A 14695-nucleotide genomic window follows, 5' to 3' on the forward strand; every position below is an offset into this window, starting at 1 on the left:
ATATCATTTAAAACTGCGTAATTTAGTGCTTTCGAGTGAAAAGGGCTAATTATTTTTTTGTTTAACGAATAACCTTTTTTTTGTCTTTCAAATAAATAATTTTTATTATTGGCTCTATCAAATTAGTACTTAACGTCTAACATTAGCAAACCCTCGATTGAAATTTCATGTTTGAGAAATGCGAATTCATGTTGTTTGATTGACTTGTTTTTTGCTTTTATAATGCAAGTTTACTTTTACATTTGCAAAAAATTTTCATCATTTATCATTTTGAGTTATTCATTCAATAATTGCATACTAATATCGCACCTAAGCAATGCATGTTCAGCTAATTTTTACACGTTGAGAATAATTACATACAAGTAAGAAGCAATTTGTAAGCAAACAAGTAAGAAAGTCTAAGTTCGGGCGGATCCGAACATTAAATACCCAGCGCAAGTATTAAATATACGTTTTTCACCTTTCCGAAAGCTGCCGCTACATGGTAAGCCGGGGTGTATCAATTTTGAGTAAATTAGTGTCCTTCAATTTCGAAATATTGAAGTTTCAAGCATTTCTGAAATTTACCGTTATATGAAAAACGGCCGTAATTTTAGTCCGATTTCAGTAATTTTCGACGTTTTGCTTTATGTAATGGGGCAAGCACAATAACCATACCGAGTTAGCTACAAATTGGTACAGCAGTTACCGAGATACATATATGTGATCATAAGTGGGCGGTGCCACGCCCATTTTCCAAAATTTGATCATAAACTTATTTATTCGTAAAGAATTGTTGCAAGCATCAATTTTTAATAAATTAGCTTTAAATATGTACTAATTTATCGAAGATTTCGTATTTCTCAAAATTACTTACTATTATTATTTTTAATTTTAAGTGCACAATCAATCTCACAACAATTACATACTTCTAATTGATCGTCAATTTCGAATTTTTCGATATAAAAAGAAGCCGTTTCTTCGTCCAACACTGTTGTGAAAAAATTTAAATCTTAAACATGTCGCCATCCTTTTGTTTACGACAAAGTATGTGCATGAAAAAGAACGTGGCTTGCGTTTTTGATATATTGATGGACGGTGGCGTTGTGTTCCATAGGGTGCAATAAAGCGGGTCAAAAACTTATCTTGTTGAACTTTACATTCGTTCTTAAAAAACAATTGCCTTTGTTTTGCTATTACAGTGTTATCTGGCTGGAGTGAACACCCGATGCTACGAACAACTCGAAAGAGTGAACATGAAAATTTTTCCATTGAGTACTCTATAGAGTGAACAATTTTGAGTCTTTGTAGAGTGAACAAAATTTAAAACCAATTCCTTTCAAATTCAAAACTATAACGACGAATTTGATAACAAAAAAGGTAATCTCTTCGCCAGGCCGATCCCGTAAATCCCCGTATCAGGGATCTCAACTCGGAAATTCGGCAACTAGTGAACGTACATAAGCGGAAGAAATGGGAAGACCATCTGAAGACCTGTAACTTCGCCTCTGGTGTGAGCAAGCTTTGGTCAACCGTGAGGTGATTGTCCAATCCGACGAAGCGTGATGACAGAGTTGAAATATCTTTTGGCGACCACGCTACGTCGAACCCGGAGCGATGCGCGAGCTATTTTAGCCGAAGGATGCAGTATCCTCCGGCAGACAAAGCCAAACGTAGAGCGACCAGAAGGCTGCACAAACTGTCAACACTAAGTGCGCCTCTTTTTTCTCCAGCGACAAGGTAAGGATAGCCATCGGGAAGACGAAAGTCTCCAAAGCCATTGGACCCGACGGAATTTGCATGCTGATGCTCAAAAATTTGGGTCCTGGAGGAGTGGACTATCTAACCAAGGTCCTCAACCTATCTATGGCCACTCTCATCGTACCAGACATCTGGAAAACGGGGAGAGTGGTTACACTGCTTAAACCGGGGAAACCGTCCAACAATGGAGACTCTTCTCACCCGATAGCTCACCTTTCCCCGGTAGCGAAGACACTAGAGGCCCTTCTACTCCCACACTACACAAATCACTAGACCCCAGCGAAGCATCAGAATGGGTTCCATAAAGTGCACAGCACAACAACAGCACTTGACGCCATAAACTCCCAAATAATTCGTGGCCTTAACCGAAACCCCCCATGTAAGAGAACTATTCAAGTAACGCTACTAGAAGACAAACGATGGGCCAAATGAATTCCCGGCATACGGAGAGACGCGCCATGACTCGCAGCATATCTTCGCATGCCCACTGAACCCCACCTGCTAACGCCTCTGGCCTTATGGACAGACCCCATCGAGGCTGCACGCTTCCTTGACGACAACGATACAACAACAACAGGAAACCTGTGTTGGCATTAGCTGAGGGAAAAGACGACATTTCAGAGTTCTTAAAAATCTAACTTTAAAAGACGCACTGCGCAATAAAATTGACTTTAAAGAACAAAAAACTCAATCTGGATATAGTGAACAATCTGTTTTCTATGAACTGGTCTTGCATTAATTAGTTCACTCGACCCAGATAGCACTGTACTTGCATAGCAATAATCGAACACATCAATTTACTATTTCCCTTATGAGTACATGCCCTCTTGAATTGTAGTAATAAAGGATCCTTATTTGCATATCTAAAACAACATCAAACATAAAAATATAATTCCTAAACTTTTTCCAAAACTCGTAAAAATTCAGCAAATTTTCATCAAAATTTTCCACTTTTTAGTCAGATTTTTTAGAGTATGCAGTTTTGCAGCCAATAAATTCTAGTAAAAAATGCAAGTTCCAAGTTAGTCTAAAATCGCGTTGATTTTTGAGACTTTTTTTTGTTGAAGGTGTTTTGCATTTTTTCCATATAAAGTATTTTCGAAAAAAAAAATTATATCCAGGAGTTACCGTTGATTTTTGGCAATTTTTTTTCATGCTCAGGGACCCACAAAACGTCACAAACAAAATAAAAAAAAGTGTGTGAAAAAGTGAGGTGGTCGAATTTTGACAAATGGGCGATACCAGTTTATATGAATTCTTTTATATATTCGTAATGCCACATATACCAGATATTTGCTTCCTTTGTCAGGTGTTTAGCCAAGCTGTCGTAGCAATACTTATGTGTTGAAAGCTTATTATATTTATTAAAAGACTCAATTTAAAAAAAATATTTAGTTTAATTAAACGAGGCATCGTGCGCGTGCGTAAACGTAAGCAAAAATCACTCACGTGCCCACCGCCAGTCGCTACCACTGAAAATGATACATCGGAAATCACGCCAGTATAGCTTTTGAGATAATCATTCTTCATTAAGTAAGAAAATAAAACGCAATCATATCTTTGAGCGAAAAAATAAATGTTAAGTAATAATATCTTCTTCTTTCTCACGCGTGAGCATGTGTGGTTTTGAGAGAAACTTAAAGTAACTTCCGTGATCGTGCGTGACTGAAACTTTGGTTAACGTGAGCGTGCGTGAGTTACATTTTCTGTCAACCACGTAACTTTCACATCTCTCGCCCTAACTTCCAAAAAGATTTAAGCCACATTTTTTCAAAATTTTCCTTTTCGATGCAGAGATGTTCTTGGAGCATCTAGATGCATTTCTGGAACCAAAATAAATAAAAAAAATAAAAAAAATCGCTTACGTCTTTTTGGCGTTTGGAGCTCGTATGATGTACATATGTATTATGAGTATTTTCAACCAAAATAAAATCGTTAACTATTACTGTTTAATTTATTTACTGTATACACTCCTGACGACTTCCCCACAGATGAATCTGCAAAAATTGATTTTGAAGACATTAATGCAGAAATACCGATTTATTTGAAAAAATTAGAGAACAAAAGTTGTGACGATGCTTTTCAAGGCAAATTTTACACATACCAACTAGTTTTTCTGTGTCAGGCAGAATTCTAGAAGAAAGACCTAAACGACTGCTTGGTGGAAACCTCGACAAAGTAATATTTTTAAACAAAAATATGAGCTAATGTCAATTTAAATTTACATTGAATGAATATTGGTATGTGAATTCTTTTTTATACTCGTAACACATTATTATTATTATAGTATTTGTAAAAAATAAATTATAGAGCGTTCGTCCCAGGCAAGGCATTTGGCCAAGCTCTTATAATAATATTTATATGAAATTCTGTTTATATAAATAAGGTTTAAGCTGAAAAAAATGTCCGTGAAAAAGCGTGCGTGATTGAAAAACTAGACGTCGTGAGCGTGCGTGAACGTGAGCCAAAATTACTCACGCGCCTATCTCTAATCCTAATCTGTTTGCATGGACGACGGGTAGATGATATGACGAACTGTCAGATGTTTATAATGACATGAACATAATTGATCGCCTAAAAATAAAACGATAGCTTCGGCATTTGATCGCATCTCTCAGCTGTTTGTTGATGGAGTTAACCAATTTGTGCACTGAACGGCTCAAATGGTGATTCGGCTCGGCACCCATGGGTGGACAACGAGACTGCAAAGGGCGCCCACGCACTTTATGGAAAGATCAGGTACCAAAGGGTGTGAGCAACTGGCGGAGCTTTGGAAAAAAGAATGGAAATCAGCGAAGTTTTTTTTTTGGTCTCGGAACAAACAGTTGTAGCGCCAAAAAAGAGCACTGTCACAGAAAACACAAACGGCAACTAAGTACATACATATGTATGTACTCTATGGTAATCGCAAGCTGAAAACATTAAATAAGTTTATGGCTAATACAATGAATATTTAATTTCCGAGTAACTGTCAAAAGTAGATTGTTTCAAAATTCAAATACGAAATAAATAATGGCTGCGTTTCTTTATACATTCCGGATAATCCCATTTCACAGCCGGAATAAACAGAATGCGTTTGAAATATACGTCAACATATCATCAGGAACGTTCTAAAGAATAAATAAACAAAAAAGTTTATTCCAAACATTCAGAATGAATAAAGAAATGCAGCCAATATATATCAATACTTATCATCGTTTGGAAAAACCATGTTACGTGCATAAAAAAGCCTCTACGCGTATTGCATTACTCAATTTTTGCAATTTTAGTATTTCCCCATCTAAAGTAAACAGAAAAAAACAGAAACAATTCCATAAATTTCTAATATTTATAGCCCGCCAAACAAATATCAGTAACATACAAGTGGGAACATACATATGCATACTTACATATACATACATATGTGTACATTAGTGTGAATCACCAAAAAAAAGTTGCGGAATTATAATGTTTATTAAATTTTAAGATCTCTGCCAAAATAATTCGAAACAATTTAGATTTACGTGAGCTATGCCGATTTGCAAATACCTGCAAAGATTTTATTATTTTCATTCCGTTGATGAAATATTTATACACATTTTTATGCATACCTACCAACATATAAGCTTAAACTCTTCTATCACCTGAGGTGATTTTAAGAAAAAAATATTTTTAAAAGCTAATTTTATTTATAAAAATTGGATATTTTTGAGGTATTTTTCAATAAGTTAATCTCACATAAATCTAAAAAAAATATTTTTTTCCAAAATATTTTGGAGGTAGCCCTAGAAATATTGAATTTTATATTTTCGATGGAAAAAGAGTACCGGTTTTTGTTTTGGGTGGAGAGTAATGCACCCTAATGTACATAAGTACATGTAAACGTCGACAACGCCTTAAACTACTTCGTGTCCGTCTCAATCTAGATTTTAAAACAAGCTCGGCGATGCGACATAACTACCTAAATAGTATGTATGTTGAACCTGTACGACATCCGCGCATCATAAAAGAAACCAGGCTTTAAAGATATGCTTACATATACATATATGTGCACTATGGTTACATGTATGTATGCATGCATCCCTGCAGAAAAAAATTATCAATTGATAAAAAATAACCAACGTGTAGTTAGCTTTTCGCGGGACTTCTATAAAATATATAACTTTCAGTCGAAAAGTAATGCAGGAGTAATGCAGACGTAATCGGAATATTGTTCTCTTTAAACAAGTTTGTTTTTACATAAATATCGTCATACAAATTTTACTTTGAATACACTTTCTTTCTGCCCTTCACAAATACTTTTTCGAATTGAGGACAAATAAATGGAAGGTCGAAAGAATTTTGTTTTCTTATCAATACTTTATATCCAAAATTAGTTAGTTACAAGTTAGTTGACATCTAAAAAATATCAAATAATAGTGACCTTTAGTTACTTAATCAACGTCAAGGTAACTTATAGTTAGATACATTTCCCGCAGGGATGATATAGATAACAACGTATGAATGGGGCGAACTTGACGCTGTTGTCATAGCGTTCGATGCTTCTGAGAGATCTGAGTGTGAGTATCGATTTTCTGCGAATATATAAAATAGTTTCTCCGTGTAATCGCACACGATAACATCGTTTCCGTTATTGTTAGAAAACAAAATATATGTATTTGTACTAAGCAGTGAAGAAGCGTAATGTTTGCCGGAAGAACATTGGAGGACTAAAACTCTTCAAGTAAAAAAGCAAATCGATTTCGGTGTAAAAATTTATTAAAGCAACACTGATTAGGTGAGAATGAAGAGAGTTTATCATAAACCATTTATTCATGATGAAAGAGTGGTATTTTTCTCAATCCGGAAATAATTATTTCTTGAAATGAGTTTAGCCCTTATTTACTTCGAAAAAGATTATAATTCAACTCAAAAATTAAAGAAGAAAGTGATCTGTTTTGGTATGTTTGGAAGCCTTTTGCTGTGAAAGTAGTGAATGGTGTCAAAAAAAAATATAAAAAAGTGACTCGAATCTGCTGATTACAATGTCAAAACATTAGTATCTGTGAATGGTAATCGAATCATAATTTCTTTTGCAGTGGGTTTACGTTTACACGTTTTGGTCAAAAACTCAATAGATCAACAATTAAAAAATAAAATAAAATTGCGCCGACATATTGTTAGTGGTGTATTAAGCATTAGCAGGGCTTTCAAAAATATACCAGAAAAAAAGTGAAAATATGCGCTATAGAAAGCTTGATAAATTACCAAAATATACTCTTAAATATGTGAAATCAATGAAGGTTTACTCAAATTTTTCAATATTTTTATTCAAAATTTAGAAAACATGCTTTTTTAAATTAGCAATCTAAACTGAACTCTTGTCGTTTAAATTGTTGAATAATTAGAAAAACTCCATTCCACATCTGTAGATGTAGTTGGGCAACATTTAAACAAACTTAATTCTGCTGGGGAGCACTTCGATAGATCTTCACTACTAGTTGTGGAGCTAAGAAATAATATCTGGCCAAAATACTTTCACGTTTTTTGAATGCATATACATATATTTGTGCTCAATATTTGGTAATGCTCTTTCACAGGTGTCACAATTTGCAAACTATCTTTCATGGTCAAACATTTTTTTGCTTGAAGCTTTATTATAGCTACTTTCACAAAACCAAAATTTTCCTAAATGAGTACCAAATTTGTTCCGACTTCTTCAAGCTCTAGCAGTATCAAGGCGAATTCATACCAGGTGGTAGCAGAAGTATAAAAACATATGTACATATATAGGAATTCACCTTGTCACACGCATTTCTATCGTGTTTCCCCAAAAAATGTGTGAAATGTTTTCAAATATTCAAAAATAAGCACTTAAGTCGAATATATGCAAAAATCAAAAAATTTCCAGACATATGCAAAATAAGCTTTTTCAAGCATTTGCCTAGATTTGCCAGCCTTGGTTATTAGGCAAAGAACATAGTGACGCGATAAAGAGAGCGACAAGACATTATCGGATAAAATAGGCAAAAACAAACCTTTATTTTTCAGAAACGCAAAGAAAGCGGCAAATAGCATAGCGACAAAAATATCTTAAATTTTCGAATTCGCCGCGTAACACTCTCATCTTTAGTGATCGCATTTTTGGTACTTTAACAACTCTCAGTAAAATTCTGCACTTAATATTTAATAGGATATTTTAACCTCTCCTTAATAAACTTTTACAGAAAGGAGTCAAAGCGACCCATAAACAGCGGTGTTAAAGGGTTAAAAAAATGCACGAAAGAATTGCTCGCTAAATTTTACTATAGGTTTTTGAAGACAATACTTCGACACATGTACATTTTATCTTTTAATTCAAGTATATATTTAAAAAGATCCTCCTACACCAAATTTATATGAAGGCCTATAATATTTCTACATTACATCTTTGTAGCTCAAATGTTACTTCTTTACAACAAGCGGCATAGAAACCCATTACGGTTAAAGTTGAGAGTTTAAAATGTTCTACGAAAAAATTGCTGTCTCAGTTTTACTATGTGTAGTAGATCCCTGTTGATAAGAATTATCTTTGATGTCACTTTTTACAAAAAACCACATGATATACTCGTAGAATTAAAATACATAAGTGTGACAAATAAGTGTAAACTTTAACCCACCGCAAAAAAAAAAAGTTGTGACGACTTGGCGCGTAGATGCTACTTAACATTCGTACATAATTTTGTTGAAGCCCTAAGACAAAGCCTAATTATTTCGCAGTGTTATTAAATATACTAATAAATATTCACAGATCATTACACATGTACAGATAAACATAGAAACCTGCATACATATTTAACATATGTATACTTATTTAAATACTTATCGATATTATTTACAATTAAATTTCTACAAAATTTTGATACATAAATACATATGTATACATACATACATGTTAGTATACATATGCACACTAGTAATTTCCAATTGAACAAATTTCTTGCCGAACTTTAATCTTGCGCTTTGTACAATTCAGCAGCATTTAATAAGAAGTGATCTTCAAAGCGTCTGATTTTTTTTAGTTTAAGTGGAAAAGTGATAATTTTGTTTATTTAAATAATAAATGAAAGATAGTGATTACTCTATCACAAAACCGTTTAATATAGTGTTAATCTTTTGAATAAATGTGAGAAGTACGGGTTTGCTATTATTAATCAAGGGGAGGGACTCGTCTTCGCTTCCACACGAAATTTAAGCTGCGTGACAAACTAACCAAACGAAAGCAACACTTTTAATATTTCCAAAAGCATAAATCGCTATTGTTATTGTGCTGTAGTGTAGTGCTAGTATATTTCAGTTAACAGATGTACGTTTTTTATAATAATTAATTCATAAACACGCGCCCAAAAATTCAAAATCGGTGAAAGTGTTTACGTCAACACACCACACAAAACAAAAATTAAATTATATTCATTAATTAACATTTTTTGGTAAGCAATATTTGGGTAAGTTTTCTAATACATATTTAGCTATTCTACCGGTTTAGAAGTTTATGACGCTCTTATCTAAGCAAACTTCTATCAAGTAGAATTTTTAAATACTTTTATCTAATTTATTCAATGTAACTTAAACATGCAGTGGCTTTCTTTGGCATGGGAGACATATCTTTAACTTACAAATATTGATGTTTGAGTTAGGTTTTAATAGAAATGATTAAAAAAAATTCAATGTTTACAGCTGCAAATTTATTGTATCGATGCCTGAGTAAAATATCAACCTATCTCGGCAGCCAGTTCGTAAACGCCCTATCACAAAAAAACTTTTCAAGAACTCTCTGCGGCAAAATTTGATAGAAGAACGCCCTATTTCAGAATTTCATTGAAAAACACCCTATCTCAGAATTTGGTTGAAGAATGCCCTACCTCAGCTGCCGAGTAAAAAACGCCCTATTTCAGCATATTTTCAATATATTTTCAGGTGAGATAGTACGTTTTTGAACCGAATTCCGGAATAGGGCGTTCCCCAACCAAATTTGAAGATGGGGTGTTTTTCAATCAAATTCTGAAGTAGGGCATTCTTGAAAAGTTCTGTGAGATAGGGCGTTTTCGAACTGGCTGCTGAGATAGGTCGATCTTGCACTCAAGTGTCGATATGTAAATACATACATACATATAAAAGCAGGGCAATGTTAACATATGTGGGCGCTCGATGGCCGCAGCGGATGTGGGACGCTATAGCGATTACTGGCTTCACGGTTGTGAAGGATATTTTAGATGAAGATGAAATACGATTAGAGGTAACTACCTTAATTGCCACCCGACTGTCTACGTATAAGTTTACTTTTTAGTTGATTGCCATTTCGGTGGAGGCTAGCTCTGCTGCTATCCTCGTTGCGATAATCTCTGCTTGAAATATGCTGCACTGGTCAGATAACCTCACTGCCCACCTGACGTTCAGTTACCGGCAGTATATTTCGGCGCCCACTCCCGTTACAACATTAGTGCTGTCCATGAAAATGTTTTAGAATCTACGACTAGGTTTCATTCCCTTGCGCCAACTCTCCATCAATGCACTGTTCATTCCGCTCTTTGGAAAAACAAATGAGCATCAAATTCAGATTCAGCGACCCAAATTAGTCTGAAAAAATACAGATTAAAAAAAGTCTGCTTCGTTAATTAAAAATCTGTGAAGTAGAATTATGTCCGTTTTTTCAAAATTTGATGCTGTCGGGGCACCTCTAAATAGACGATGAGGCAAATAATATTTTGCATCCTTATTTCTGGGCGAGAAAGGCAGATTTCTGCATGTCTTCTTAAGCTATTCAAAAAAAATTTAATTTCACGCGACTTGATTAAACAGTTTAGTTGCTGTATTTTTTACTTCAGCTTTAATGCTCGGCGGCCGCTGCGGTGTATCGGTTAGCAGTGCACGCTACCATTCCGCAGGGCCTGGGTTCAATCCAACATCAAAAAATAAAAAAACAAAAAAGTTGTATTCTAATAGCGGTCGCCCCTCGGCAGGCAATGGCAAACCTCCGAGTGTATTTTGCCATGAACAACAGCTTCTCATAAAAAATACAATCGCCGTTCGGAGTCGGCGTAAAACTGTAGGTCCCTTCCCTTTGTGTGACTACAAAAAAGCACACGCCACAAATCGGAAGAGAAGCTCGGCCAAACCCTAACATATGTGTAAGCGCCAATCTATTATTATTCTAGTGCTTATCATTAGTATACGACACCCACATATTATCAAGTTTTGACTACTTTTTTTATTACTTACCCCAAATTTTAAGACCTAATTATGTTTGTCATCTTTTATATGTATCTTAGACACATAGAAAAAAATAAAAGTAAATAACATCAACAAATAAAAGCATATTTAATTTTGCTCTTACAGAATATTTATTACGCGTTCATTTCCAACCAATTACGTCATGTGGACGGGAGGCTTCATTCTATTACTACTGGCCTTAACACTCCAGGTCATAGTCTGTGTAAAGCAGCGCAATTCAGAAACAGTATATCAGTGGAAACAGCTCGTCTATGGTTTCCCTACCGAGCAAGATCGACAAGAAGCACTAGCCAATGGTAATTTAGTACCAGCAAATGGAATACCAATCGATGTGGCGCCACACCAACAATGTATGTATATTTATTTACAAAGCAATTATTGAAAAAATATATTATGCTCTTTAGTGCAAAATTTAAAAAATATACATATATTGCTTTTCTCAACTTTAACAGCTCAAAAGGGTTCGCGTGTCTTCATCACAATTCCCCGATTTCAAACCGGCATCCCGTACACGCTGGCCACAGTGAGTGATAGTAATGAAGCTAATGGTCCGGTTCTGATACCATATCCTAACTATACTTGGCATAATGCCAATGGCGAAGATTGTAATAAAATCACTTCCGCATTTCGTGTGGCGGTAAGTTAAAGCATTGAGCACATATGTAGAGTGCCCAGATGCCTAAATAATTTTAATGTATGTCTTCTGCTTCGCTTAGATCACAGAGTGCAATCAGATGTTTGTTATTGATTCAGGCGTAATCGGAACTACTCAAAACTGTCCGCCACAGCTACTGATATTCGATCTAAATACAGATACTTTAGCGCATCGCTATCGCTTTGAAGGCAACATGTACGTGCCGGTGGCTTCACTACTCATCACTCCACTTGTTGTCGTGCACGATCCTCCACCGAAAGGCCGCTGCCAACGCCTGCATGTTTACATTGTAAGTATGTAAATGCTATGTATTACAAACTGCAAGCCAAAATTTCCGCTCACGCACTCTTACAGTGAGACCAGTTTTTCTTTTTTGCTAGAGGCTGTGTTATGTATACTATATGTATCTTGGCATTGTCAGGCATACATAAAGTTCGACTTTGAAATATAGTCGCTTTCTTGAGTAGATTCCTTAAGTGACAAATTTCACGCACTGTCATGCAATGCTAAGTATGCATAAATGAACCATGCCTTCACACGCTCATGTTTTTCTTGTTTACATTAATATTTCATTCAAGGCTGATGTCACACATCACGGCCTGGTTATCTATGACTCGGAGTCGAATAGCGCCTGGCGTGCCGAGAATAAATTCATGTACCCAGATCCCGATTATGGCACGCACACGATTGCACGCGAAAGCTTCATTCTGATGGATGGCATGTTTGCTTTGGCCACGGATCACCGCCAACTCTACTTCCATCCGTTGGCCAGCAACAGCGAATATGCGGTGCCTTTGAGCGTCTTAAACAATCGTACAAATTGGGATGGCAACATGGAGGCAATGCAAAATGAATTCCGTATGGTGGGCAAACGTAGTAGTGAATGTGCTGCCGAAGCGATGGACAGTCAGCGGAATTTATATTGTGTCACATTCAATCCGATCAAGTTGATTAGATGGAATCCGTACAATGTAAAGAATGAAATTGAAGTGCCGGCAGATCCGCGTTTATTAGAGTTTGTCAGTGGCATGAAGGTGTACAAAAACGGTTCGGGAAAGGAAGAATTGTGGATGATATCGAATCGTTATCAGGTATAAGCATTATTTAGCATTATTTCTTTGTTGTGGACTAATATTAAACACATTTTTTTCTCATAGAAAATAGCTGCTGGCACTTTAAGTGACCGTGAAATTAATTTTCGCGTAGTGAGGCGGCCGCTGGATGACATACAGGCGCAGAACATTCCCACGCCTAATCAAGATCTGAGCCAACGACTGATCTTCTCTTGAAGAATTTAACAAAAACATTTACCTTATAAGTACATATTTAATGTTTTATTAAGCCTTTCTTGGCAGATACTTAAGTAAGCTTCTCATCTACGTATATATATATATATATGTATATATATATTATATATATATGTATATATATAATCAGCCTCATTGTGTACGTCGCAAAATAGCCTTAAATCCACGATTTGACTGATTGGCATTGCCTATTTTCGTGCTGAAATAAGTAGACGCCGAAAACTTGCCAGTTCTGCCAAGTATTCCCATTTTAATAAACTATTCGAATCGAAGTTTTAAGCAATGACATGTATTTTTCGATACGACTTGCATCCGATATACACCACACTCGCAATGTGGCTAAATATGTATGTTCACCTGGCTATATTACTCTGTAAGTAGGTACATAGTGAAATCAGTGTCATAACTTCATAACTAGGGCTGGGAGTTCTATCCCAGTTTCTATTTATTTTTTTATCCATATAATCCGGATATTCGAATATCTTATTAAAAAATCCGAATATCTGGATATTAACCAGATGTGAGTTGGATATCCGATATCCGGATTTTATCTGTATACACGAATATACGAACGGATATCCAAATACACTCGCTGCAAAAAAAGAAACCTAAACAAAAAGTTTACTAAAAATATCAGAGGTGGAGCAAAAAGAACTTAAAGGATGTTCACATATAAATATAAATTCAATCAAAGCTCGTTTTATAAATAACCCGTTTACACAGGCAAATCTCAGATTACTAGCTATCAAATTTTTTGTGCTTTTGTGATCGCTTTTTTCTGCTATATTAAGCAATTTAAATATATTTTAACTTAATATTTGTTTAAAAATACCTTTACAAACCTCTTTTCCTTGCTAGCGCATATTTTTTTTCGCATTTCTCCTCTTCTTCGCAAAAACAATCGATAAAACTAGGTTGGATACCGAAAAGTTATTGGTTTAATGTGAGATTATTTTATAATTACAGATTCAACGAGGGACGAATTTGGTATAGCTAATTTCTTTTTCTAATTACAGATTAGAGAGTTAAGCTCGAAAATGAGGATAATCTATTTATATGTAGACTTAGTATTAGGCTTAAAGGCCAAATTAGAAGGGGCCCTAACCATAACTCCATAACGTAGCAAAATACTTCAGAGCTGCTTTTGGTTCTGACGAAAAACTAAAATAGAATAGATCCGGCTCTGGCGTTATAATATGGCTCTAGTAATCGTTTACAGAGCTGCGTGTATGCTTTAACGGAACATTTAATTGCTATGGTTATGGTTATGGCTATGGTATGGCACCAGTAATTCAGCCTTCAAGAAGGTTAGTCCTCAATACTTATTTATTTCGGTGGTAGGTAACAAGATGAACAGAAATAACGTCAACTGACACTATTTCCCACAGTGATGCGAAATAAAATCAATTGACGTGATTACCTTTTCAAAAGCGAAATAAAGTCAACAAAAATTTGGAAATTAAGTAAATGATGCTATTTCCTAATTTAAATGGAAATACCGCCAACAATGCTTAAAGTGGGTCGATTTAAAGAAAAAATGCAAAATGCCCTGATTGCCACAATACAGAAAAACTCTTACAATAACTTACAAATATAAAAATGTTAAATATGTAAGATATATTTAATATATAAAACTTTAAGTAAAAACTATACTAAAAATATATCTACCTGCGTCACAGCACGGCGGGCAAGGTGACGCACCAGTATGCGAAATAGTGTCAATTGACCTTATTTCCGTCGATTTTGTTGCCTGTCCCCATTTGTT

At 35.2% G+C, this 14695-nt stretch overlaps 1 protein-coding gene across 1 annotated transcript; it reads left to right on the top strand.

Moving 5' to 3' along the window:
• Nucleotides 1-6276: 6276 nt before the first annotated feature.
• On the top strand, nucleotides 6277-13658 carry LOC118738446 (protein yellow-like). The gene is made up of 6 exons (XM_036469384.1): nucleotides 6277-6496; nucleotides 11074-11318; nucleotides 11421-11605; nucleotides 11685-11912; nucleotides 12202-12714; nucleotides 12781-13658. Exons 2-6 carry the CDS (start codon nucleotides 11111-11113, stop codon nucleotides 12910-12912), a joined length of 1266 nt encoding a protein of 421 aa, XP_036325277.1. The 5' UTR covers nucleotides 6277-6496; nucleotides 11074-11110; the 3' UTR covers nucleotides 12913-13658.
• The last annotated feature ends 1037 nt before the right edge of the window (nucleotides 13659-14695 follow it).

Source organism: Rhagoletis pomonella, unplaced genomic scaffold (assembly GCF_013731165.1).
Source record: "Rhagoletis pomonella isolate Grant_MI unplaced genomic scaffold, Rhpom_1.0 Rhpom_scaffold_00004, whole genome shotgun sequence".
NCBI classification, from domain to species: Eukaryota; Metazoa; Arthropoda; class Insecta; order Diptera; family Tephritidae; genus Rhagoletis; species Rhagoletis pomonella.

Coding starts and splice junctions, on each gene's coding strand:
- LOC118738446 (XM_036469384.1), top strand. CDS start 11,111: ATGTGGACGGGAGGCTTCATTCTATTACTACTGGCCTTAACACTCCAG. Junction 11,319..11,420: donor TGTGGCGCCACACCAACAAT/GTATGTATATTT, acceptor CAACTTTAACAG/CTCAAAAGGGTTCGCGTGTC. Junction 11,606..11,684: donor CTTCCGCATTTCGTGTGGCG/GTAAGTTAAAGC, acceptor TGCTTCGCTTAG/ATCACAGAGTGCAATCAGAT.